Raw genomic sequence first — 27,500 nt, 5'->3', positions numbered from 1 at the left:
ATTTAATATGAACATGGCTAAAAGGATGATTCAAGGAAGAAAAGATTTATTATTTGTTTTTTTTTGTTTTGTTTTTTAATTTTATTTTTAGGTGCCCCAAGAAGTCCTAACGGTCTTGTCACAGAGCACCGCGGAAGTGCATTTAACCGGGAAGTTCACACCTCCTTCCTTACCGTGACGCGAAAATTTGTCCAGAGCTCGTTTCGAACCTGGATCTCCTGCTTATAAAGCAAGCGCTCTAACCACTGCGACACGGCCGCCATTTGTTACATGTATGCAAAGGTTTTTAATTATGTAAAAAGAAGAGTTTAGTTTAGAAAAGAGAAGTTAGCTTGTTTACGTGAAAATAAGGTTTTTAACTTCTTCTTGTCTTGAAAGCGAGAAAACTACATTATCTAGCGCTTTTAGTTTTAATGTCGTCTAAATAACTTTTCTAAAACGCCGTTTTCATCTAAAAAATTGTACTTTAAATGTGTCAAATGTATTTTGTATTTAAATAACGCCTATAAAATTCACAATATCAATAAATTTAAGTACATAAAATAAATAAAAATCACGAAAATATCTTAACAACCCATGGCCACACCTACCATTCCCGGAGATAAAGTATAAGCAGATTTAATTTACCTGATATCAATTACATACAACATGTACCATTTAATTGAAAAACCATCGGGATACTCCAGGACCACCCTTGATCAACACTAAAATGATCACCTGAGCGGTCATAACCACTTGTGAAGACCGAATATGTCCAGTTTTGCGACATCGGTTGGAAGGAGGCGTGAACTTCCAATTATATGCTCACTCTCGGTGCTCTGTGATATGACCGTAAGGACTTCTTGGGGCACCTAAAAAAAATTAAAAAAAAAAAAAAAACTTTAAAATTCCCTAAACACAATTACCAACATTTATACATATAACATGTACCATCTAATTGAAAAACATTTTTACATCTCTGGACAACCCTTGACCACCACTAAAACGACCATTTGTACGGTTATTACTACTCCAAAATTAAAATGGAGTCCAAAAATCAAATCCTCGGCCCCTAAAACTTCTATAAAAATGTATCATATGTCTAGATTTAACCCACATATAGTTTTGCCATTTTTAGAAAATTTGTGCCCACTGTGTAGAGCAAAAACAGCCTTATTCAACATAGTTAAGGCGAGATAATAAAACTTAAGTATAAAACTTTTGTAAAAACTGCATCACCATTAAACTAAAGCATTATAACAAAATTACTTTAAACCATTGCTGTAGCTGTAGGCTGGAACAATAAAAATAAGAGCGAAAAATTATTACTCCAGGATGCAAAAGTTAAAAATGCAACAATGGAGCATTCACACTAAATAATAATTCACACTAAATAATAATAATCATAAACAATTTAATCAACAAATATATAAAAATATAGTTAAAACGCTTAACCACACACAAGATTAGACCACAACAACAATGACTGAAATCCAACTGAGACAAATCATAGGATCAGAAGTGAGAAATTCAAAAAGACAATGATTAAAATAATAAAGCAATAATGGAATATATACATTTTTGGCGCTACTGTTTTTTCATAACCAACATTAAACTAAATCTAAAAACACAAAACCGAACATTTAAAAAATTAACTATTATTAATAAAGTAGGCGTTTGAAACGTTTAAAAGACGTCTTTTTTATTTCCCGTGCCCACTGGGTAATAAAGTAATAATTAGACAACTGTGAAGATTAGCTAAAAATGATAGAAGCAATACATAGACGCAACAATACTAGAAGCAATACATAGTATCATAAAAACTTTGAATAACTATCTTAGAATAACAAGATCTATTTTTTTTTTTCTCTCTATTTTTTGCCTTATAAAAATATAAATACCACATATATTTCCAATATACAGATGGCCGGGGCAAGAAGAAGACACAATTTGTCTTATCGCCAAACCCCGACATTGATTCCGTAAAAAATAATTAATTTCGTATAGAGTATATAAATGTTACCAATATATATAAAATAAGACTTTATTTTAAAAAGATAAAACAAAAACAAAAAGTTACAGGATCATAAAGAATTTTTTTAAAGAATTTAAAAATTTACAAAAAAAAAAAATTCCTTTTAAAGTAATAAAAAAGTCAATAAAAAGTAAAATAACAAATTCTTAGAAATAAATATTAAATAAATAAGTACATAAAGATTAATATAAATTTGCACAAAGTAAAACTTGCAATATAATAAAAAAATAAAAAAAAAGATTTTTAACAAGAAATTAAACCTTTCCAATTATAAAACAGTTTGTCCCGGGCGGCAGATATTCAAGGGACGCCAAATTAAAAGAAGGTGCCTAAAAAAAATGTAATCTACTATCAAATCAAGATGTAATCTACTTAAAAAAGCCAAGATGTAATCTACTATCAAATCCCCTCCATTTGCAAGACTTTAAAATGAGGCAAGGTTCAAAATGACACTAAACAAAGTTAAAATTGCAATAATGGTTAATGTGCACTATAGACGTGACCAGTAAATGATATTTTTTTTTATAATTGTTTTGAACCACAATACATAATAGACAAACACAGTTTAACCCCTTCCAGCAAATCTGTTTAGTATTCAACTTTTATATTAACAGATATATATAGCAATATTAATGTCAAAAAATGTTAACCTAACATTAACGCTGAATGTTTCTGTTGTGTGGTGACACAACAGAAAGTTCTATTTTTTTAAAATACTTGAATATATATCAACTCCAATATTCAGTGTGTTTGTGCGCTGAGCTTTATTTTTTTATTTTTTGATAACAACACGGTAGTGCAATCTTGTATATGAAAGTATTTTAAACCATTATACTAAGTTTTCGCACAAATGTTTTTAGAGTTTCACTTCGCTTATTTAATTTTACAAAATTAATTAAAATAAAAGCTGCTAAATTAATGCTTTTTATGTAATGTAAAGGCAGAAATAATTAGGGGAAGTTCGTGTACCTTTGGCCACCCCACTTTATTTGAAATCTAAAAAGTTCTAAGTTATGCTTCTCAGTCAGGGGATTAGTTTAAAAAAAATTCTTTTATAATCCTATTTTGATACTCACAGAGCGCTGCCACGGCTAGTTATAATTAGAAAACGCTTTTTGTTGGTCTAAAGTAAAGTTTTGCTGCTTTTATCTTATATTGTTTTACAATCCTAGAGGAAATGGTTTTCTATTGGTTCTAATATAAAATATTGTTACTTCCCAAGTAGGAAACAATATTGGCGCGATATTGGCGCGATATTGGGTATCTTGGCCAAGATTGGCCAAGATATACAATATTGCGCCAATATTGGCAAACAATATTGCGTCAATATTGGCATATCAATTATTATATATTTGTTAAACACCCACTATATATTACAAGTAAGGTAAATAAAAAGTTTCAAAAAAAATCTCTAGGATCTAGGAATTTTATTTTCAAGAACATCCTTGAAGATTGTTCTTTGTTCTTTTGAGTTCCAGTACTCAACTGCACATTTTAAGATTTTAAGATCCGTTTCAGGAATTATATTTTTTAAACCAGTAATTTTTATTTTTTCTTTGTGTTGCATTAGTTTCTCTATATTTAATTTATGACTATTGCACAGAGCCTTGACGCTATCTACAAAAGGTCGTGGACCTGATTCGTTGTTCAACTGCGACTTAAGAATATCAAATGTCATTTTATTTTTCAACAGGCGAATAAATAAGTTTATCTTATTTTGTTGCGTAATTATAGATATATCTTCAATACAAAATAGGGGATGTATATAATTTTTACTATGTTTTGAAACGTTTAGTAGTGACTTCAGTGCAATTCTTCCTACTATATCAAGCTTTTGCAATAACATTTCTTTATGGTCGCAAAGCTCAAGACCATACGTTAGTGTTGGAACAGCTAAAGTTTTATATAACTGGACAATAGAGTTTGGGTGAACAAAACGAATTCCAGCTTGAATTAAAGACTGTATTACTGCCCGGAAATGGGATATTCGGTTATCAATGTTTAAACGATTAAGTGAGGCAATTGGTGAATATTTTGTGTCCCATATAAAGCCTAGATGAGTAAGTTTATTGTCTAGTTTTATTTTTTGGTGGTTGAGTGTTATCGTGCATTTTTTAATTTGATGTTTTCCGGTGACCAAAAACTCGGTTTTGTCAGCATTCAATTTTATGCAATTTTCTTTTGTGTAAATGTTACAGATATTAATTAGCTTTTGTAGGCCAGAGAGGGTGGAACTAAGAAGTATAATGTCATCAGCATATGCTACAACACCCGTGTAGTTTCCATTTATTGATGTTCCTACGACACTTTCATTTTGTAAGGTTTCTAGTAGGTTTTGAGTGTAAAGATTGTACAAATGAGGCGAGAGAATCGATCCCTGTCTCACTCCTTGCGTTAGATAGAATGGAGATGATTTGCAACCTAGATAAGACACTGAAGCACTACTTTCCCTGTATAATGACGATATTGTATTAACAATATACAGTGGTAATTTTTTATTATTGTACAGTTTCTCAAAAAGAATGTCCCAGTTGCAGCTGTCAAAAGCTTTTTCAGCATCGAGGGAACAGAGATAAACAGGTGAGTTGTTGTTGTTGTAGTGTTTAATTGTTTCACTAATGACAAATTCGGCGTGTAAGGTTGAGCTATTTTTGGTGAATCCGAATTGAAGAGGATGAGCTTCTTTTAGATCTGGACAGATTATTAGGATTATATATTCGATTAGTTTTGTGAAGATTGGAATGATGCTGATACCACGGTAGTTATTTGGATCAGTTAATGATTTTTTATAAGATTTAGCAAGTGGTATTATAAGTGATGTAGACATCGACTTTGGCGTTTGACCATGATTAAGAGAAAATGTGAAGAATTTTTTTAGCCATTCTATTAGGGCTTCACAACGCAAATATTTTAAATGTTCTGCAGAGATTCCAAATGCATCTTGGGTTTTGTTTAATTTTAGGCAAGAGATAGCCGTTCTTATAATTTCATCTGATATTATTACAAAGTCAAATTTTGTACAAGGTGGAACTTGAAAACTCGTCGCGGTATGCGTTATAGATTTAGTGTTCAACCGTTTTTCGAAACTATCGGCAAATTCTCTTGTGATTGACTCTTTGTCCTTTTTATTATTTATTGTAAATAATTTTGAGTTTGCATCAGTCTGTATATTTCTAAAAGTATTCCAGAAGTTTTTTGGATTGGTATTTTTTAACATCTCGATTTTTATGTATTTTTTGTAAAGGTTATAGTTTTGTGCTTTCTTAACAGCGTTTCGGAAGTTTTTTCGTGCACTTAGGTATTGGTTAAAAATGTGCGAACTCAAATCTTTTGCGAAACCCGTGTCACGCCATTTCTTAAAATGAAATGTAAGAACTTTTTTACTCCTATTTAACTCGGGAGTCCACCAAGATTTCGAATATAATGATTGTTTTTTCTCAGATAAGTGTTGGCTAAGAGCCTCAGATGCACTTTTTGTAATCAAATTATAGATTTTGATAAGTTCTTTATCGTAATTGTTATTTGTAAGGCTAAGACTTTTAATATTATTATTTACGAAATCATTATATAATTGTATAAAACGTTGATTATTCCAAGCATAATTTGGAATGCTAACTTTGTCTGTCATTTTGTGAATATTCTCTTTGAGAGATCTTCCGATGAGTTCAATTACAATTGATACTGGCAAATGATCACTCATATTCTGAGGTGAAAAGGGGGCAACAAAACAGTTGTAATACCTAAGAGAAGTGTTTTTTGAGATAGCTATGTGATCAATATATGATGCATTTGGTAGTGTATTATGTTGATATGTTATCTTAGGGCCTGAACCTTTAATTACGTCCACTAGTTCAAATTCACTCGATTTTATAAATTCTGATAGAGCCGCGGAGTAATTATTTTTTGTGGGACTTGATCTTTCTAGTAAATCGTATATTTCGAGAGGAAAAGATTGAAAATCACCAAATACAATTACTTCGCCGACACCCTCATAATTATTAACAAGGCCTTTAATTATATCTAGTTGATTTGTGTATTCATCTAATGATGTTCGATTATTCCGCGATGAAGTTAGATAAATACCAATTATAACAATGCTAGTATTATTTTTAACAAGATTTAAAGCAAGAATATGATCATCTTCATATAAAATAATGACATTTTGAAACATATGTTTCCGAACCAGAAACGCATTGCCGCCAAACGGTCGACCTTGCTCGCGTTTATTTGCCTGGTGGAAGTACGAAGAGTGGGTGTTTCTGCAAATATTTTTGATTATTGAATGTTCAAGTTTTGATATCCAATGTTCGCATATAAAAGTAATATCATGGGAAGTTATCAAGGATTCAGTGTATTCAATGTTTGATTTAAGCCCATGACAATTAAAAGTACATAATTTTATGGGAAATTTATTTTTCTTTATTATCTATATTATTCTATAATATTGGCCAATTGAAGAAGTGGTAAAAGTAAAGAAATCCTTTTAGTTGAAAATTTACGGATTGTATCACGAGAAGAAGTGGTTGTAATCAATTTAAAACGGTGCATCACGAGAAGAAGTGGATAAATATTGCTATAATATAAGTATCAAAATTGAAATAGTAAGTTTACTTTTATAGGAAAATATTTTGAGTTGGTTACATCTGTAAGATATAGTTTTTGCATTCTATTTACTGTTAAAGATATTCAATTAAGTAATAAATACGTCATATAATTTAGTAAATTATTTACACATTACTAAGTTCTTAAATTAATAAATTTTAAATAAGGTATTATTAAATTTAGATTTAGGTTAATCTACTCTTCATTTCTAATCTAACTTCTTTATTTGCTAACTATTATAAGGTTTTCAATTTATGTATTACCAATTACAATTTTGTAATACTGCCTATATTTGTTTTTTTGGTATAATATATTGAATATATATATATATATATATATATATATATATATATATATATATATATATATATATATATATATATATATATATATTATTTTATTTCACTTTTTTTTTAATGCTATAGTGTCATGCAATTTTATAGGTAATGAAAAAATCAATAAGTTCAACTCGATCTGCTAAATCACATTATATTTAAAGAGTAGTTAAGCAACATTTAAGTGAAATTCACTCAGCAAGTAAAGCTGATAATAGGAATGAATTACTTAACTGTTACTTTGAAAAGGCAAAAAACTTTAGTGATGAATCTATTAATCATAATATGTTATTATGATTAAACAATTGTTATAAGAGTTTCAAAACTCTTATAACAATTGTTTGGTTGAAGATACATTAAAATCCTTAAATGTTGAGTTTGGTGACATATCATATTTTGATGAAAACCAATCCTCAAATTTGACTATCAATGCCGATGATGAATGTAATGTAACTGATGATGAGCAAGGCTATTATCCTTCTTGTTCCAGTGACAATGAAGAGGCTGAGGATGAGGTTACTTTGAAAGAACTGCTTGTTTGCTGGTCAGTCAAACACAACGTAACACATAGTGCTCTATCAGACTTACTAAAGATCTTGTCAAAACAACATCCAGATTTGCCCAAAGATAGTAGAACCTTATTGAAAACAAAAAGCAGTTCTGACATTATTATCATGCAAAACATGTATGGGCAAAAAGCAGAGTTTGTTTATTTTGGTTTGAAACATCAGTTAACTAATTTACTAGTGTTTAACAGCATTAAAAGCTGCAAAGTCAATTTATTGTTTAGCATTGATGGATTGCCTTTGTATAAGAGCTCGGGAAAACAGTTTTGGCCAATACTTTGCAGTGTTACACTTGGCGACAATACTTATAAACCGTTTGTAGTTAGCATATTTTGTGGCAACAGCAAACCAAAAAGTTCAGCTATTTTTCTAGCTAGTTTTGTAGCTGAATTCAATGTTTTGAAGGAACAAGGATTATTTATAGGTGAAAATCACTTTACCATGCATGCTAAAGGCTTTGTGTGTGATGCACCGGCACGTGCTTTTGTTTACCAGATGCAGTATCCCCATTGTTAGAGCTTAATATTGGTCACATCTCTCAATTTCCACTAGAATATATGCATCTAGTTTGTCTTGGTGCCACACGAAGATTAATTCTGCATTGGATTCGTGGAAAACGTGCTGTAAAAATAAGCACGCTAATCGCAGATATAATTTCAAATGGCTTGAAAAATTTTGCAGCTAATGTTACTGTTGAATTTGCACGTAAGCCAAGATCACTAAAGGACATTGATCGATGGAAAGCCACAGAGTTTCGGTTATTTTTGTGCTACCTTGGGCCTCTTGTATTACGAAGCCATCTTACCAATAATCTGTACCAGCATTTTATGTTATTGCATGTTGCAATTAGTATTTTAGCTAATCCAAATATGTGTTGGACGCATGTTGATTATGCAGAAAAGTTGTTAAACATATTTGTCATGCAAATGCCAGAATTATATGGCAGCAGTTCCATAAGCTACACAATGCATAGCCTTTGTCACATTTGTGATGACGTAAGACAGTATGGTTCACTTGATGAGTACAGTGCATTTCCTTTTGAAAATGCTTTAGGCATTATGAAATGATTGTTAAGAAGTGGTCACATGCTACTGCAGCAATTGTGTCGACGTTTGTGAGAAAGAGTTGATAGCAACACATATGTTAGTCGCAATATGAACCTGATAGCAAGTTTGAAAAGGATACACACCAACGGCCCTACGTTAGGATACTATGGAAAGCAATATCTAAAGGTTGAAAATGCTGGTTTCTCATATTTTTCTGCAAATTCCAACAACTGTGCTTTACTTGATAATGGAAAAGTTGTCCTTATTGAAAATGTTATTGATGCTGACGATGTTATGATAATTACAAGTGTTTTTGGACTAAAAGAAAATTTCTACACCTATCCTTGTGAATCTTCTTTGCTCAATGTTTTTAAAGTTAGTCAACTATCTGATCAATTTTTTGCTTTTCCGATAACTTCTATACTGAAAAAATGCCTATTATTACCTAGAGAAAATTGTTTTCTTAGTTTTGCTTTACTTCATTGGGGCCACTAGACGTACTTGAAATGTTAGGACGCTATTCTAATGTTATATATTTCATTATTTTATAGAAAGAGATAATAATTTATTCACTAAAGTAGATTTTGCTTTCAGGTTGAGTTTAAGTTTACAGTAGTTTTTTTTTATCTTAAAAAGCAAATTTATACAATTCACTGTACATTTACTGCAATATGCAAGTTAACAAACTCTTTTTTTTATATAAAAATGAATATGAAATTAAATAGTACCGATTAATTTTTTTTTTTTTGGTGCTGCATCTCAGCGTAGTTAAGGAGAGATCCTAACGAATAGCGTTTCTTAAACTATTAATGTTATATATTTTTTAAAAGTAGATAGGCTTTTCATATATAATTTATTATTTTTTGTAAATCTTTTTTCAATCCAAGAATCAAACAAAATAAAATCACTGAAATATATAACACGGAAGGGCAGCATAAAACAGATAAAACAAATGTTTTAAATATTTTCAATCTGAAAATGTCTCTTTCATTCAAGAGTATATAGTATCCTTGTTTCCAGCATTAAAATATTTGATAAATCACCTCATAATTTACCTTTCCATATACCGTGAAAACATTTAAAACTCTTGCCCCATTGTAATTAGCTAAAACTTGAAACTCGTAGAAATTAAAATCACCAAACATGTAAAAACAAAATAAAACTTTTTTCGTGATTAAAAAAAATGAACCAATAAGAATGCACCCAAAAAAGATAGAACCTAAACAGTTTTATTTTTTTCGGCTCTTTCCTTAATTACGCTGATCACACAAGTGTGAAACCACTAAACTTAAAAAATTACTTATTTAATTATATTACTTTTTGAATTTTTTGAATTTTTTTTTATTTATATACACATATTGTACGGTTAAATTAAGGATGGCAACCAAGTTTAAAAAATTTGCTGTTGCTGAATTTCTTGATGAAAAAAAAAAAGGTATGTGTGCCATGGACGTTATCTGTTCGTCATGGCTGATCAGTGAAAGTTTGGTGTGTTGGCCAAATCACTTACGATCATCTCGCCTTTCAGTAGCAATTCGGGAAACCACACTTACTCCTGAAAGTAACTGGAAACATCTGAAAATAAGAATTCTTTATTATTCTGGTAATTGTCGTTGTTTACTATGTCATTTTTGCTTGTTTTAGTGTTTAGTCTTGCTTTGTCTTTTAGGTTACATTTGTGCAAGATGCTAATGATGTGAACAGCTATATTCATCTTTACTTTATATATTTTTAGACAGTTATGAAACTGCTTTCGAACAGATGGAAACATTAGAGTTTACATCAAGTGCTGAAACGGCCGTTGAAAGTGACGACGAATATCCCATGCCTCCAGCTAAAAAGTTAGCAGGTTGTAATGCTGTTCAATATATTGAACCATCTTTATCGAACCATTATCAACCAATATCTCCCTCTCCTGACCAGAGCTTGGCTACTGTTGTGGCTGCTTTAGGCACCCGATTTGCTGGTAAAGAATTACATAGTTGGGTTATTTATTTGAATGTTTAATTGAATGTACTGTTTATACCTTTTTTTCCTTATTTTTTGTGTGTTCTTAGATCTAATCTATTTGCTTTTTATTTAAGTCATAGTCAGTCATTCTTATTTATGTCATTTTACATATTTTATTGCAGCGTTTGAGAAGAAAAGTTTAGATCTGCTTGTAGGCATTCAATATGATTTGAAAAAAATAAACACTCGTCTAATCAATTTAGAAAAAGGTTTAGTGTTGCCTCCTACAGTTTGCAATCATAGCATAGCAGGACCATCCCCATCAATGCAATATAATTATTTGCCAGTTAGAGAGGAAAAAGATCTTCTAGACCTGGATGAAAAATTAAGGAACAAAGACACCTATGAATCTTTGGTATGTATCAAAGAATTCATATCCGTTAATAGTTTTTAGAAACAGTTCCATGTGCATTTAAAATTAGTATACCTTACATTTATATATACGATACATTTATTTTAGATATGGAATAAAATGCTTTATATAAAGTATACTTACTAAATTGTGTTGTGATTTTTAACTTTTATGCACAATTAGCTCATTTAGTAGAGCAATGAGTCTACTAATCTTAGAGTCATATGGGGCCCCACTTTAGCAACTTTAGGGTCCGCTTTTGTGTGTGGCAAAGACAACCAATGCTGGTGAATGAAAAATCTGTTTATATTGTATAACTGTGGGTAAGGGTATGAGAAGCTCATAAACCTGAAAGGAATTTTGTACGGTTTTTTTCCTAGTGTTATTATCACTTTATAAAACATCTATGAAAATTTGCCATCTTGATCTGCAAAACAGGTTGACCTCATAAGTCTATTAGTAACAAATTGCTTTTTTTCTTCTATATCATATTTAAATATCACATTATATATAATCATATTGTCACATTTGGAAATCTGTATGAAACACACACATTTATGTAACCATTCATCTTTTTCAAAATCAATTACATTTATTTTTTATTTTTTCTTAAATAATATGTGGGTTTTTTTTTTATTATTTAAGATGAACTTCCTTGCATCGGTAGGAGGAGACGATTATAAGCAACTCACTACGGCTATCTTAAAACAGCTAATGGCCAAAGAAGTATGTTTGCTATATTCATTGTATGGCAGAAAACAAAAGAAATCATTTTTGGCACTTACGTCATGCAAGGTGGTTATAGGTAATTTAAATAATTATTTATCCTCTTATTCGTTTAATTTACAAATTTAATAATATGTAAAATTACATTTCATTTATGTTTTATTTACCATTATTAAATTTAAGTTTGTTTACAGCTGCCATAAAAAAAAAGTTTGAAAATGCTAATGACAAAAACATTAAAGAAAGAATTGGTAGCTTTCTGGCCACGGCCATTGATAGAGACGGTGGAAGAAAGAATAGAACCACAACTGAGCCACGTCCACTATTGAGCGATGAAAATGATTTTCGACAAGATATTGAAGTTCAATGTCCACTATTTGATAGTGAGACTATAATGCAGTAGTGTGTATATATATATATATATATGTATATATATATATATATATATATATATATATATATATATATATATATATATATATATATATATATATATATATATATATATATATATATATATATATATATATATATATAAAGAAAAGTGTTTTTAAATAGCGTTGATTGTTATATTTTGTTATATTTTGGTTTTCTTTCTTTTTTTCATTTGTATCAGTTGGATATAACCATTAATAAATTTATTATTAGATTTTAAAAATATTGTTTTTTAGAAGGGTTCCTATATTGTTGCTTCCTTGACATTAACTCAAGTTTACAATCTAATAGTATTCGTTATTCCTTTGGGTGAAACAATTAATTGCTTAACCCAAAAGAATAACGCAAATTGGTACTATAGTACAGTATTTTAATATAATACAATATTGTATTTTGTTAAAGTATACATATAAAATAAAAATTTATAACAGACAATACAATAGTTTACAATATTGGCATAATATTGTAAACTATATTACGCCAATATTGGTCAGTATTAAATCCCCAATATTGGCGCAATATTATTTACAATATTGTGCCAATATTGTAAACTATATCGCGCCAATATTGCAATGTCAACATTTTGCCAATATTGGCCAATATTGATTTAACAATATTGGCGCAATATTGTACCGCCAATATTGGCCAATATTGATTTAACAATATTGGCGCTATATTGTATCGCCAATATTGGCAAAATGTTGACATTACAATGTTGGCGCGATATAGTTTACAATATTGCGCCAATATTGTAAACAATATCGCGCCAATATTGTTTGCTACTTGGGTTAAGTACTAAATGCGATGTTCAATGAGTTTTCTCTCAATGCGGATTCGTTAATAGATAACGTTTTGCATGAGGCTATCAAGTCTTGTACCTTGGGCCATATAGTTTGCTTGTACCATAGTCTATAGAATATAACTATGGTCTGGAAGTCCATTGTTATTTCTTATTGTTACGCTGCGTATGTTGAAATAACTAGTTTTTTAATCACGTGACCAAAGAGTTTGCAAAATATTTATATCATGGCGTCAAGTAACGAGTTTTTAACACAGGAGTCTGCTGATTTATTGATAGATATTCAGGATGAAGGTCTTTTAGATGAAGAATTTGTTATTGAAAATATTTTAGATGTCGGTGAGGTAAGAAAATTTACGCAAGAAATATATTTAATTAAAAAAAAAGCTATGTAACTAATGCATGACTAAAGATTTCTTTTCTTATAGGAGTCAACACCAGGCAGTTTTAAGTGCGACGACTGTGGGAAAATTTGTAAATCAATAGGGGGACTTACCCGTCACCGAAGCTGTAAACATTTACTACTAAAAGAGATCTTTGACACAAGTATTAATACAATGAGTAGCACAATACTAAGTGATTTAGTTCTGGAGTCACAAAAAAGTTTATCTGAGGATAACTGTTACAACTTAACTCGACGAGAATGTATAAAGTGTTATCACTTTATATTAACGGAAGCACTTTACGCAGACTTAAAAAAGATTTATGACGTTTTGAGTAAATCAAACAATGCAGAGAATTATTATTACAGCTTTTACAATAAAATAGTTATCAATGCAGATGTTTACTTTCCTGAATTAGGAAAACCCAATAAGTATATTAGTACCCTTTTAGCAACTCAACTGGCTGACAAGGTTCTTGTATACTTCAAAAGAATGCCCAAAAATGAAGCAAAAAAAATAAAAAATATAACAAATGATGAAATTGGTGCCTTGCGATACCTGGCTGGGTATGTTGTCAGAAAGTTCTTAAAAAAATCGAAAAATAGCCCGAATTATAAATCCAATGAAAATCAAAATATAATAAAAATATTAAATAACACTATTACCAAAAATACTTCAGATCAGGAATTGATCGATGCACAAAGTCGTGGTGGACTTACAGCTGTTAATAATGAATGCCAGCAAATATTTATGAAAGCTGAAATTCAATTTCGAAATGATACAAACATTAATCATTTGCAAGAAATCAACATTAACAGAATGACAGTGGAACTACTGAAAGATATAGAAGTAGTAAGCTTTTATAACTCTATCTTGATAGGATGTGGAGTTGATATTGATAATTATGTTAGTAAAAACCATTTAGAAAATATGATAAAACTTTACTTTCGAGTGCGAGCATTTTCTTTGGCTAAAGACATTACCACCAAACATAAACTAAAATTGAAACAAAAAAATAGTAAGGGTGGACGTAAAAAGCTTAAAAAGCAATCCAAAGAGTAACAAGCACAATTGTATATGTCACTTTCTATGTGTTTAGTTGCATTAATAAAAACATATATTTTAAAATATGACTAATTATTTTCATGTGTTCCCAGATTCTCTTGCTTTTTTTTCTTGCTCCTATACTTTTTTCCTAATGGTTCCTCAGAAGCAATTCTCCACGATACTTTACGCATTTGTTTATGAGCTCCTATGCTATTTCCAGTAACAGGGGCTACAGATCGTTGCATTCTGATTGCATTTGATTGGTATCGGAACTGATTGAGGGTAGGGTTGTCATTTCTGCGACCAAGGCTGCGATGCCTCCCAAGGTATTCCTCCAGGACATCTTGGGTAAAACGTTCAGTCAATACAAAAGGCATTCCACTAGTTAATAAAAACTTGGTAACTTCAATTAATGAATTCACAGTTATATGGAGACCTTCGTATGTTTGTAATGAAATAAACATTTTTTCACGTTCACCCTGATGGAAAGTCCCAGTTCTATTTTTAATATTTTCTTGCCAAGTTTCTAAGTATTTTAAAAAGGTGCTCTTGAGCCAATTAAAGCGAAAATCGTTAACATTGCGGTAGGGCAACAAAAACTCTTTTCTTTTCAGAATGCCTTCGGTTTGATTACGAGTAATCATACAATCAAAAAATTTATCCATTAATTCACATATCTGTGCTGTTACATGGGTTTCTTGTGGATATTTTAAGCGTGAGACATTTGAAACACTTTGGCTAAGAATTTGAGCTGCTAAGCGAACATTCATGACAGAAAAAGAATTTAAATGAACATGTTCTAAGGTCAATTTAGGCAGCAACTTTAAATCTCTGAAAATATCATTATTCACTAATTTCACAAAATAGCTCCATATAACTTTTTGTTCATTCCACAAATTACGTGTATGATTTTCACTATCTCCAAAATGATGTAGCGAATTTCTAAATGTTTTTATAAGATGTGGTGCATCAGAAAAAAAATGTAACGATCTGCAAATATATTTTGTGAACGGTAAACAACTAATGATTCTATATTATCCATGCCTTTGTGCATTTTGTAGAACAATCGAATAGGAGAAGCACCATCAGACACAGCAGCAATTACTTTAAGAGCACACTCTAATTCTAACACAGACACTGCTTTCCAAAAAGTAGACATAATTTGGCTCGCAGTAATACCTTTATTAGCAAAATATGCCAAAGCAAACTTTAAATCGGAAGCAACACCTCTAACATAGTAAACTAAGCTATAATTTAGATGTGGATCTCCAAGATCAACAAAGCTCATTTGAGTGCTTGTCGTACACTAAATTTTCACTAATTTTGATTTCATCAAAAGAGAGTACTATAAATCTTTGGACCTCATTTAAGTTTTTAGTTATCATTTTTAGTTCTTCAATTACATTAGGATTAAACCCCACTAATGGGTGTATTGCATTTTTGTAATCACTAAGAGTCCTGCGACTTGGCAAAGTGAGTATCATGGAATTCCTAAGTTCATCATATGCCGATGCTGATTTCATGGAAAGAGGTAAGCAGAATCTATCAATCATAGGATGATACTTTAAACTCTTCTGATTAGTAGAAGCATTTTTTTTGCTCTTCCCAGAATAATTTCATAAATAATGTCATAATCTGGTTGTTGGATTCCATAATGTGATTTATATCATTAATAAAATCTTTGTTAAGTTCCACACCCTTTGCATTGATTTCTCTTCTCATCCGATCAATTTTTTCTTTTAATTCTTTTGTTTGAACTCGTTCTTGTTGTAACGCAAGAACAATTCTGTTCTTTGATGTTTTTGTTAGAGGAGCTTTTAACTTTGCTGCAGTGTTATTAATCTTTATTTTAGATTTAAATTGTTTTTTCAATACTACTTCAACCATTTTACAAACATCACATTTACTTTCTTCATGTAAAACCCTACAATCTTTATGTCGTTTTAACTCTTTATATTGCATGGGAGATAATGTATCAAGATAAGGTAATCAAAAGGTATAACATGATTTAATACACTGGAATTTATTATTTCTTGTTCAATTCCTTTGCAAACATTGAACAGTGATATTTTTGGCAGTAAGTTGTGTATGAATACATTTGTCATACTTCTTTTAAAATCTTTGTAAATTATATGATCATCAGGAAGTTTCCAACCAGACACCAAACATGTAAACTCCAAAGAATCATTTACTACCACTTTGCACTTTGGTTAAGAAAATGGTGTCTCAAAATTTTTAAACTGAGCAATTTGCTTGTTATCATTAATTGTTATCATTAAAAGTCTTTCCAGTGCTTGTAACAAACAGCTTTTTGGGTTTTTGGTTTATTGATGCAAACTGTTTGTTGAAACTGAACCAAGTTTCAATGTTTTGCGACCAGATTCTATAAGTGTATATCAATCAATATATTTTTGTTTTAATAACTGCATACATATAAACAATATATAATAATTAAACATATATAAATATATATATATATATATATATATATATATATATATATATATATATATATATATATATATATATATATATATATATATATATATATATATATAAATTATTATAAATCACTTATCAATTTCAATTTTTTACACAATTTTTCGTCAATAAAGACTCTTCAGAAATCTATTCAGAAATTTATTGAAGAAGCATTGTGTAAAAAATTGAAATTGATAAGTGATTTATAATAATTTTTTATTGCTCTGTTGTTTTAAGAACATTGAGCACTCTATTTTATAGAATACATTTATAATTGTTGTTATAAATATATATATATATATATATATATATATATATATATATATATATATATATATATATATATATATATATATATATATATATATATATACACACACACACACATATATATATATATATAAATATATATATATATATATATATATATATATATATATATATATATATATATATATACACATACACACAGACACACACACACACACACATATATATATATATACACACATTTATGTATATATATATATATATATATATATATATATATATATATATATATATATATATATATATATACATATATATACACACACACACACACACATATATATATATATATATATATATATATATATATATACACACATATATGTATATATATATATATATATATATATATATATATAAATATATGTATATATATATATACTGCCTAAGGAACCTTTGGGTTGTGTTATTCTCACATAGCCCAACTAATGATTCATACAGTAACTAAAAAATTTTTGCTGCTTACCTTGCAAATATGTTACAAGCCTCAGGCATTTTGCAGAGGGTAATCAAGAATCAAAAGGTGCATACTTAATTAATTTATATACATATATACATACATACATATATATGAATGTATATATGTATATACATAAACTTACTTGTCAACTAAAAATCTTCAGTTTTAAAATGACGTTTACATATATAAACACGACCTGCATTAATCCTCTCCTGTAATGACTTAACAACTTTACGATATTTATTTAAAACTTTAACAATATCATTTTTCCAGTCAGAATCACATTTTCTTGTTGGAATTCGGAAGCTGCTCATAAAGCTGTGCTTATTTGTATAGGAAACTGTACAAGTTGGAAAAGCACAATTCCTTTCAGGCATATCTTGTTTGAAGCTTTGAAAAAAACTGTGAACTTTGTTTGTTTGAACTTTGTTGATTGTTTGAACTTTGTGTAAATAGTGTAAATAACTGTATTATATATAAACTATTGTTGTATTGCGACAGAAGGAACGTTGTGGGTGTGTCATTTATTATATTGTATATAACGTTTATAATGTTTATTATACCCTCGGGGGTATTTGCAAATGTATATATATATTGAGTAAAGATATTTACAAAGTGTGTGAGAAAAACAAATATAGAATTAATATTACAAGCTATTTCGGCAATGAGTATAGTGATAAAGTTTGCAGATTTGGTGTCGCAATACGATGGTTCGGGTGAGTTTTCAGAATGGATACAGAAATTGGAACTGGTTGCAAAACTTCAAAAAGTTGACGAGTTGCATGTGGTGCTCCCCTTATTTCTCTCTGGCGGAGCGTTTGCCGTTTATCAAGATCTTAGTGATGAAATAAAAGAAGACTACAAAGAAGTGAAAAATGCACTGACTACTGCCTTCTCTGCTTCTCCGCTAACAGCATACGAAGAATTCGTAAATCGCCGTCTTAAAGAGAACGAGTCTGTTGACGTATATCTCGCAGAATTAACGAGGCTGAGCAAGCTAATATCAACTCACGTAAGCGAAGAGTGGATAAGGTGCGCATTCATTCTCGGGTTACCTGACGAAGCAAGAAAACAGCTGCAAACCGCATGCTCAATATCAACAATGTCGCTGTACCAGATCGCTGAAAAATCAAGAAGTTTGGTAATTTTACGTCGTAAAGAATCATGTTTTGTTAGTTGCGTGAATCCTGTTGCCATCAGTCCAAGGCAGGTTCTTCAAGGACGCGGAAGAAAGACCGTAACTTGCTACCGTTGCGGCGAGGATGGACATATCAGTCGAAATTGTAGCGAAGAGATTGACAAGAAGAGGTGCTTTGTGTGTGGAATGGACAATCACCTGGCCCTGCACTGCTATAAAAAGTGTACGAACTCAAAAAACGTGGAAGGGAAGCCACCCGTTTTTGTGCGAGCGGCTTCCCACAAAATTTAAAACCGCCAACTCTCTGCGTATATGTTAATGGAAGAAAAATAAAAGCATTGTTGGATACTGGATGCTCCAAATCCATTTTAAGTCGGGAAATTATAAACGCAAAAAATGTCAAACTTGCAAGAGAAAAGGTTGTTATGATGAATGGAAACTCAATTGAAATAAAACACCAGATTGTTGTTAATCTTTCTATAAATGATACCACCATCGATTTGGAATGCCTGGTGGCAGACATTGTTCCCGAATATCAAATGCTACTTGGTATGGACGCAATACGACTGCTTGGAGGTGTCCAAGTCGGGAGAGACGGCGAAACCATAAACTTCAATGTGGAACAACCAACTATCGGTGCTACTGCTGTTTCTCAAGAAAAAACGAGTGAAGTATCCTCGTCTACTATTCCAAAGCTGATTGATAAAGACTTCGTAGCAGAATTCAAAAATGGCAGTTGGAGCGTGTCTTGGAAATGGCTGATGGAACCACCAACGTTAACTAACAAAATTCCAAACTATCATATCTCTGAGGACGTTAAAAGTGAGTACGCAATGGAAATAAGTGAATGGATAGCACAGGGATTGCTGAAACCATTTGAAGGGAGATGTAATGGCATCATTCCATTGATGGCAGTAACTCAACGAAATAAGTTAAAAATACGTCCGGTGATGGACTACCGGGAGTTGAATCAATTTGTATCGAGTCATACTGCAGATGGCGATGTTTGCAGTACCAAACTTCGCAACTGGAGAAAGTTGGGAGAAAATCTTGCGATAATCGACTTAAAGAAAGCGTACCTGCAAATTCGTGTCGACAAAGCATTATGGAAATATCAAGTTGTGGAATATGAAGGGCAGCGTTACTGTCTAACAAGATTGGGTTTTGGTTTAAATGTGGCGCTTAGAATAATGACTAAAATCTTAAAAAAGGTATTATCCTTAGATAAATTTGTCGAGTCTGGGACGGATTCATTTATTGATGATATCATTGTCAATAATAACATAGTGTCAAGTTGCAGAGTTCAAGAACTCTTGAAAAAATATGGCTTGGATTCTAAGTTGCCAGAAAAACTTGTCGGTGGTTGTGTGGTCAATGCAACCAAGTCCGTTGGAAACGTGACAACATACCCAAAGTTCCGGAAGGAAAAATGACACGTCGGCAAATCTTTTCTTGGTGCGGACAGCTGACCGGACATTTTCCAATAGCAAATTGGCTGCGTCCTTCGTGCAGCTATCTAAAAAGAGTTTCGAGTAGTTGTGGATGGGACTCTTTGGTGAACGAACGAGTTGTTAAATTAGTAAGCAGTTTGAATGAAAGACTTACAAAGGAAGATCCCGTTCATGGGTCATGGAACGTCAAAAACATTTCTGAAACAACAGTGTGGTGCGATGCAAGCAGTTTAGCTGTTGGCATAGTTTTGGAAGTGGCTGGGGAAATAGTAGAAGACTGTTCGTGGCTGAGGAAACAAGATGATACGGCTCACATTAATCTTGCAGAGTTAGAAGCCGTGATAAAAGGAATTAATCTAGCAACAAAATGGGGATTCGAATGTATTAACATAAAGTGTGATTCGGCTACTGTTGTTGGTTGGTTGAGATCCTTAATTATCGGTGACAAACCCGTTCGAGTACACGGTCTTGGAGAACCACTTGTCCGTCGCCGGTTGTCATTAATTGAAGACCTTGTAAAGGAGTGCAATATAAAATTAAAACTTTTCCTGGTAAAGTCAGCAGAAAACAAAGCCGATGCTCTTACGAGGGTACCACAGAACTGGCTGCATGCAAACCATTCTGCAATGACAGCAAACATTGTACCGCCTGATGTGAAGTCGTTTCATAATCTTCATCACTTTGGAGTCAATCGAACACTTTATTTGATGAAACAAACATATCCGAAGGAGAAAGTTTGCAGAAAAGACGTTGAATCAGTCGTGAAAAGTTGCGAAAGATGTTTATCGGTGGATCCTGCGCCGATTAGATGGGAAGAAGGAAATCTTGAAGTTGGAAAGAGCTGGCATCGTTTGGCTATTGACATAACCCACTACAAATCAGAGATTTACTTGTCTATTATTGACTGTGGAAAAAGGAGCAAGTTTGCAATTTGGAGAAGGCTACAGAACGAGAAAGAAACAACAGTGTGCTTCCATTTAGAAGAAATATTCCGAGAAAGAGGACCTCCGTGGCAAGTTCTACTTGACAACAGCAAGATTTTTCGCTCAAAACTCGTTGGTGAATTATGCGCAGATTGGGGAGTGTCCATCTTGTTTCGTTGTGCTTACAGGCCATCTGAAAATGGAATTGTTGAACGTCATCATTGCACAATCAAGCGCATGGCAGCCAGAAGTGGCAAAGACCCGTTAAAAATGGTATATTGGTATAACATAGCTCCCAGAAAAAATGGCGAGGAAACATCGCTCCCCTACAAAGCTATATTTTCCTACGAGTGGAAACCACACACAATTTCTGCCAAAACTAACGCGGAAGTTCTCCACAACTATACACAAGGACAAGAAGTATTTGTAAAACCACCTGACTCAAAATGCACGAGCGAATGGAACAGAGGAAGAGTCTCAGATGAAGGACGAGGAGTTTCGGTAGAAATCAATGGATTGCCGAGACACATGTCGGACGTTCGTCCTGCTCCCATTGTAGCTGACTTGTCTATCAGAGAATCGGAAGAACCCATCGCGGATAACCTAAATCTCCGAAGATCGACGCGAGTGCGGAGGTTTCCGAATAAGTATGCGGACTTTGTGATCTAGAGATCAAGGGGTGTTGTAATTAGTGTAAATAACTGTATTATATATAAACTATTGTTGTATTGCGACAGAAGGAACATTGTGGGTGTGTCATTTATTACATTGTATATAACGTTTATAATGTTTATTATACCCTCGGGGGTATTTGCAAATGTATATATATTGAGTAAAGATATTTACAAAGTGTGTGAGAAAAACAAATATAGAATTAATATTACACTTTGTTTGTTTGAACTTTGTTTTGCAAACTCTTTGATCACGTGACTCGAATAAGCGCGAACAATAACATACAACAATAGACTTCCAGACCATAGTTATATTCTATAGATTATGCTTGTACCTAGGGCCATATGTTTGTTTCTCTGATGAAGAATTTGTTTGATTACGAGGCAGATTGCTTAATTCCGATTAGCGAAGAGCATTTTTTCGCGGCTGTTTTGGGAACACCATTTAACGCTTACAATTTGTTAATTCGCCTACCGAAAGTCGGTAGTCAAAAAAATAAAAATTTGCCTACCGTAAGTCCGTTTTATTGGCTAAGAATATCACGTGTTAAAAATTTAATCTTGTTTATATTTTTTATCTTTTTTTACCACATTTTTCGAAGTATTTTTCATATCCTTGCGGCGAAGCTGACGTCACATTAACTAACTATTCGGCTACCATTATGGTATGGGGGCAAACATTGCGCTTGAAAATGGTGAAAGGATGCTGTGTTTTTGATTGTTCAACCAATGTTAAAAGTCATCCGAACTTGAGTTTTTATATTTTGCCTGCTGATCCAAAGAGAAGAAGATTGTGGCTTAATGCTATATGTAGAATTGATTCATCTTGCAAAAACAAACTTTGGTCGCCAAATACAAAACATGTCTATGTATGCTCAAAACATTTTGTATCTGGTAAGTTTTGTATTTGAATGACCTAAATATTTGATCACACATTTGTCTTAAACTTATTTATTTATTTTTTTGTTTTTTTGTTTTTACATTTCTATTTATAGTAAGTATGTTTTTCTTTCAGGAAAAAAAGAGAATTTTGAAAAGCATATTGACTATGTTCCATCAGTGAGTATGTTAGGTGTTAAAAAAAGTATAGTGGAATCATCCCACCGACAAAACCGATTGTTGTCACGAAATGAAAGGAGAATAAATAGATTGAACAGTTCTCTTGGTATATAATTTATCTTGTTGTTTAAAATGTTTTTGTAAAAACTGTTTATGTTGCAATTTATTTTTGTTATGCATTAAAACTAAGCATTTATAAATTATATGTTTATTGCTTCTTTTTTTTAGATAAAATAATGTTAAATAGCTTTTAGAGCACAAATTTTATTATTATGAAATATCAAATTTATTTTCACAACTTTTTCTTGCTAAAAAAATAGTTGAATCAGAACATTTTTTTTTTTAATGTCTGTATTTGTATTTACTATATACCTGAAACATGCAAATATTTTTTAGAATATCGTGTACAAAAGAGTCTTGACAATAACTCTCAGGTTGATGAAGTCAGTGAACAAATAAATACTGACAATGCATTGACTGGAGTGGAGGATGTTAGTGTCTTGAACCAACACGAAGCAACAACTGAAATTAGCGAAGACATTGATTTTAATTTGATTAGAGAAGAAATTGATTCACCAAAACACAGTGCACAAATAAATTCAACAACATCAATTGAGAATCTAGAAAGAGATGCAATTTACGTAGAAATGAATAATTTACGTGAAGAAACATATAATCTTCGTTTAGAAGTGTCAGATTTGAAATTAAAGCCAAGTTCTCCATTTAGTTATGCAAACATTAGCATGTATAAAGAAAAATGTGTAACATTAACGGGTTTAGAGTTTGATGTTTTGGAAAAACTTTTACTATATTTAATTGCAAAAGTTAGCGATGGGAGAAATTCAAAGGAAGAAATGTATAATCAAATCATGGTATGTATAATTAAATTAAGACATAATTACACCTTTGAAATGATTGCTTTTATATGCAACATTGCAAAACAAACAGCCATAAATTATTTTTGGAAGTGGATAGATATTATGTATTTAAAGTTAAATTGCTTAATCAAAATGCAAAAACGAGATCACTTGTTTGACACTATTCCTGCAGTTTTCAAAGCTAAGTTCCCAAGATTAACATCAATAATTGATTGTTTTGAGATTTTTGTTGAATCCCCATCCTCTTTAATGTCAAGAGCACAATTATACAGCCAATACAAAAAACATTGTACTATCAAAGTATTTATTTCCTGTACTCCACTTGGTGCTATTTCTTTTGTATCCAAATGCTGGGGTGGAAGAACCAGTGATGTCCATATTGTCAGAGAATCACAATTTCACACATTGAAGTATCACATGCCTGGTGATCAAATTTTAGCTGATCGCGGCTTTATTCTAAAAGAGGATTTTGCTGTTGGGAGCAGTACTGAATTAATTACTCCTGCTTTCACAAGAGGAAAGTCACAGTTATCAGCAAAAGAAGTTGAAGATTCAAGAAAAATATCATCAGTTAGGATCCACATAGAGAGAGTTATTGGACTTATGAAAAATAGATTTACCATTTTAAAAGGAATCATACCATTACGAACCATTAAGAGTATTAAAGACGAAGCAGTTTCAGCTGATTTAGCGAGTTTCGACAAGATTGTGACTGTGTGTGCAGCATTGACAAATTTAGGTGAAAGCATTGTTTCTAAACCACCATCAGAATGATGGTAGTTTAGAAACAATGCAGTGTTGACTAACCGGTAAGTGGTTATGTGTATATTTGTGTTTTGTGTCGACCTCTGGCGCGGTGTTGGCTCACTCGTAAGTCATTATGTGTGTTTGTGTTCTGTGTCGACCTCTGGCGCGGTGTTGACTCACTCGTAAGTCAATATATGTGTGTTTGTGTTCTGTTTCGACCTCTGGCGCGGTGTTGACTCACTCGTAAGTCATTATGTGTATAATTTTGTTTTGTATTATTGTTATAATTTTGTTTTGTGTTATTTGTATGTGTGTTATTGTTGTGATGTTTTGTGTTGATAGACAACTTGGCTTACCTTCTCGTTGGTGTCTATTGTTACAAATGATTATTAGATAGTTTCTTTACTGAAACTCACTACTTCTAATCATTTACTAAAAGCCAAGAAACATGTTTTAAACTAAAACATATTTTTAATGTTGTCATTTTTAATCTTTAGGGTTGTTCTTAGGTCACAAAAACAATCTCACAAAGTAAGTTTCTTCTTTATTATTTATTTGGTCACATTTTTAATTTTTCACATTAACATAATACATAAGACATTAATGTATAATTAATGTTTTCAGCATAAATTGGTTGCATTTTCTTTAGTAGAGTTTCTGCTGTTGTCACTGGTTTTGGAGAGCACCTTCGTGAATGAAGTTAAAAAGTCTTTAATGTTAAGCATTTTCTAAAAGCCAAGACAAAGCCAAGTCGTTAATCCTCATACCATTTGCTAAAAACTTTATAAATATTGTTACAATGTTATAGTTCAAATTGTTATAATTAGTAATTTTGATCATTTCATTATTATACTGTGAAAAATATTTTTTATTTATAACATTTATTCCACATATATTTAAAATATGCGGAAAAGATATTACTCTGTGGAAAATTTTAAGCAAAATATAGAATTTTTAAATATGATTAGAAATCAATATGTAGTATTTTTGTTAATATTTATTGACTAGTCTGTAAACTGTGCAATAATTTCAAAATGATTAATTAATTGAATTCCGTGATTCCTTTATTCATATTGGCACAGATTAATTGTAATATAACGCGAAATTTCGTTCTAAAGAGTCAAGTAAAATCTCTTCAGCCTGTAAAATAGATTGTTCTGTCTAATCCCGACAGATTTAAAAATGAAATCTTATATTAAAATTTCTTTTTTACATATTTAGTTACATATTATAATCATTGTTAGAATGTAAAGTAAATGTTGCGTTTGAAGTTGTTGTCATTAGGCAAATAAACAGTCATCGCCTGTCCCTTGAGGTTTTTTTTCGGACTTTCGAATACAAGCGCCGTGTAATTTATGTATCACTTATTGACATAGGTATTTTATATTATTTATAAAATAGTAATTTGATCATAAGTACGTAAAACAAGTAATTTGATCTATTCCTTCAGACCGGTTGCGTGGACACAGTGGAGCAACTACACCAGGTACTTTAAGTGCACGTATATCGCGACGTTAAAATTATCTTGTTCTATCTCCACTTTTTGAAAAAATTGAGTTATCGATAGTGTTGTGTACCTCAGAATAATGTTTTTCTACTGTATTGAAATCTAAGACATAAAAAAAAAAGTTGCCGAGAAAACATAAATTATAAAAAAAAATTTATATGCCGTCTCCTAAAATCCTTATTTTCAAATCGTTTTATCTCAAAACTCAAAAATGTGGAGATAGAACAAGATAATTCTAACGTCGCGATATGATTACGCAAAAAAAGATTTCTTACTTTTAATTGCTATGAAAGTAATATACATCTTTCAAGAGATCGCAGTTAAAGAGACGTGCACTTAAAGTACCTGGTGTAGTTGCTCCACTGTGTCCACGCAACCGGTCTGAAGGAATAGATCAAATTACTTGTTTTACGTACTTATGATCAAATTACTATTTTATAAATAATATAAAATACCTATGTCAATAAGTGATACATAAATTACACGGCGCTTGTATTCGAAAGTCCGAAAAAAAACCTCAAGGGACAGGCGATGACTGTTTATTTGCCTAATGACAACAACTTCAAACGCAACATTTACTTTACATTCTAACAATGATTATAATATGTAACTAAATATGTAAAAAAGAAATTTTAATATAAGATTTCATTTTTAAATCTGTCGGGATTAGACAGAACAATCTATTTTACAGGCTGAAGAGATTTTACTTGACTCTTTAGAACGAAATTTCGCGTTATATTACAATTAATCTGTGCCAATATGAATAAAGGAATCACGGAATTCAATTAATTAATCATTTTGAAATTATTGCACAGTTTACAGACTAGTCAATAAATATTAACAAAAATACTACATATTGATTTCTAATCATATTTAAAAATTCTATATTTTGCTTAAAATTTTCCACAGAGTAATATCTTTTCCGCATATTTTAAATATATGTGGAATAAATGTTATAAATAAAAAATATTTTTCACAGTATAATAATGAAATGATCAAAATTACTAATTATAACAATTTGAACTATAACATTGTAACAATATTTATAAAGTTTTTAGCAAATGGTATGAGGATTAACGACTTGGCTTTGTCTTGGCTTTTAGAAAATGCTTAACATTAAAGACTTTTTAACTTCATTCACGAAGGTGCTCTCCAAAACCAGTGACAACAGCAGAAACTCTACTAAAGAAAATGCAACCAATTTATGCTGAAAACATTAATTATACATTAATGTCTTATGTATTATGTTAATGTGAAAAATTAAAAATGTGACCAAATAAATAATAAAGAAGAAACTTACTTTGTGAGATTGTTTTTGTGACCTAAGAACAACCCTAAAGATTAAAAATGACAACATTAAAAATATGTTTTAGTTTAAAACATGTTTCTTGGCTTTTAGTAAATGATTAGAAGTAGTGAGTTTCAGTAAAGAAACTATCTAATAATCATTTGTAACAATAGACACCAACGAGAAGGTAAGCCAAGTTGTCTATCAACACAAAACATCACAACAATAACACACATACAAATAACACAAAAC

General features: G+C 31.2%; 4 protein-coding genes across 9 annotated transcripts in view; 2 read left to right on the top strand and 2 right to left on the bottom strand.

The window, feature by feature from the left end:
- Window positions 1-3,425: 3,425 nt before the first annotated feature.
- Window positions 3,426-6,185, bottom strand: LOC136074225 (uncharacterized). The gene has a single exon (XM_065786531.1). The coding sequence runs from the start codon at window positions 6,183-6,185 to the stop codon at window positions 3,426-3,428; it is 2,760 nt and encodes a 919-aa protein (XP_065642603.1).
- Window positions 6,186-20,153: 13,968 nt separating this feature from the next.
- Window positions 20,154-21,767, top strand: LOC136074224 (uncharacterized). Its single transcript, XM_065786530.1, has one exon. It carries the CDS (start codon window positions 20,154-20,156, stop codon window positions 21,765-21,767), a length of 1,614 nt encoding a protein of 537 aa, XP_065642602.1.
- Window positions 21,768-22,386: 619 nt separating this feature from the next.
- LOC136075207 (uncharacterized) lies at window positions 22,387-25,424 on the top strand. Of its 2 annotated transcripts, none has more exons than XM_065787688.1 (4): window positions 22,387-22,663; window positions 22,785-22,934; window positions 23,225-24,984; window positions 25,106-25,424. In XM_065787688.1, exons 1-3 carry the CDS (start codon window positions 22,432-22,434, stop codon window positions 24,478-24,480), a joined length of 1,638 nt encoding a protein of 545 aa, XP_065643760.1. In that variant the 5' UTR covers window positions 22,387-22,431; the 3' UTR covers window positions 24,481-24,984; window positions 25,106-25,424. The 2 variants fall into 2 exon arrangements, with proteins under 2 accessions (XP_065643760.1, XP_065643759.1); XM_065787687.1 differs by having other exon boundaries at window positions 25,103-25,424.
- Window positions 25,425-26,820: 1,396 nt separating this feature from the next.
- Window positions 26,821-27,500, bottom strand: part of LOC136075206 (uncharacterized) — a 4,710-nt gene continuing 4,030 nt past the window's right edge. For 2 of the 5 annotated variants that reach the window (XM_065787682.1, XM_065787686.1), the window contains exons 5-6: window positions 27,261-27,500; window positions 26,821-27,142 (exon numbers count right to left, since the gene is read on the bottom strand). The exon at window positions 27,261-27,500 is cut by the window's right edge and continues 359 nt beyond it. The gene's annotated coding sequence lies outside the window, so the exon portion shown is untranslated. The remainder of the gene's footprint in view (window positions 27,143-27,260) is intronic. The other 3 variants (XM_065787683.1, XM_065787684.1, XM_065787685.1) reach the window with 3 other exon arrangements.

The sequence above is a fragment of the Hydra vulgaris genome, chromosome 01 (assembly GCF_038396675.1).
Source record: "Hydra vulgaris chromosome 01, alternate assembly HydraT2T_AEP".
Lineage (NCBI taxonomy): Eukaryota > Metazoa > Cnidaria > Hydrozoa > Anthoathecata > Hydridae > Hydra > Hydra vulgaris.
The sequence above is the reverse complement of the archived record's forward strand: the minus strand, read 5'-3'. Positions and strand labels throughout refer to the sequence as shown.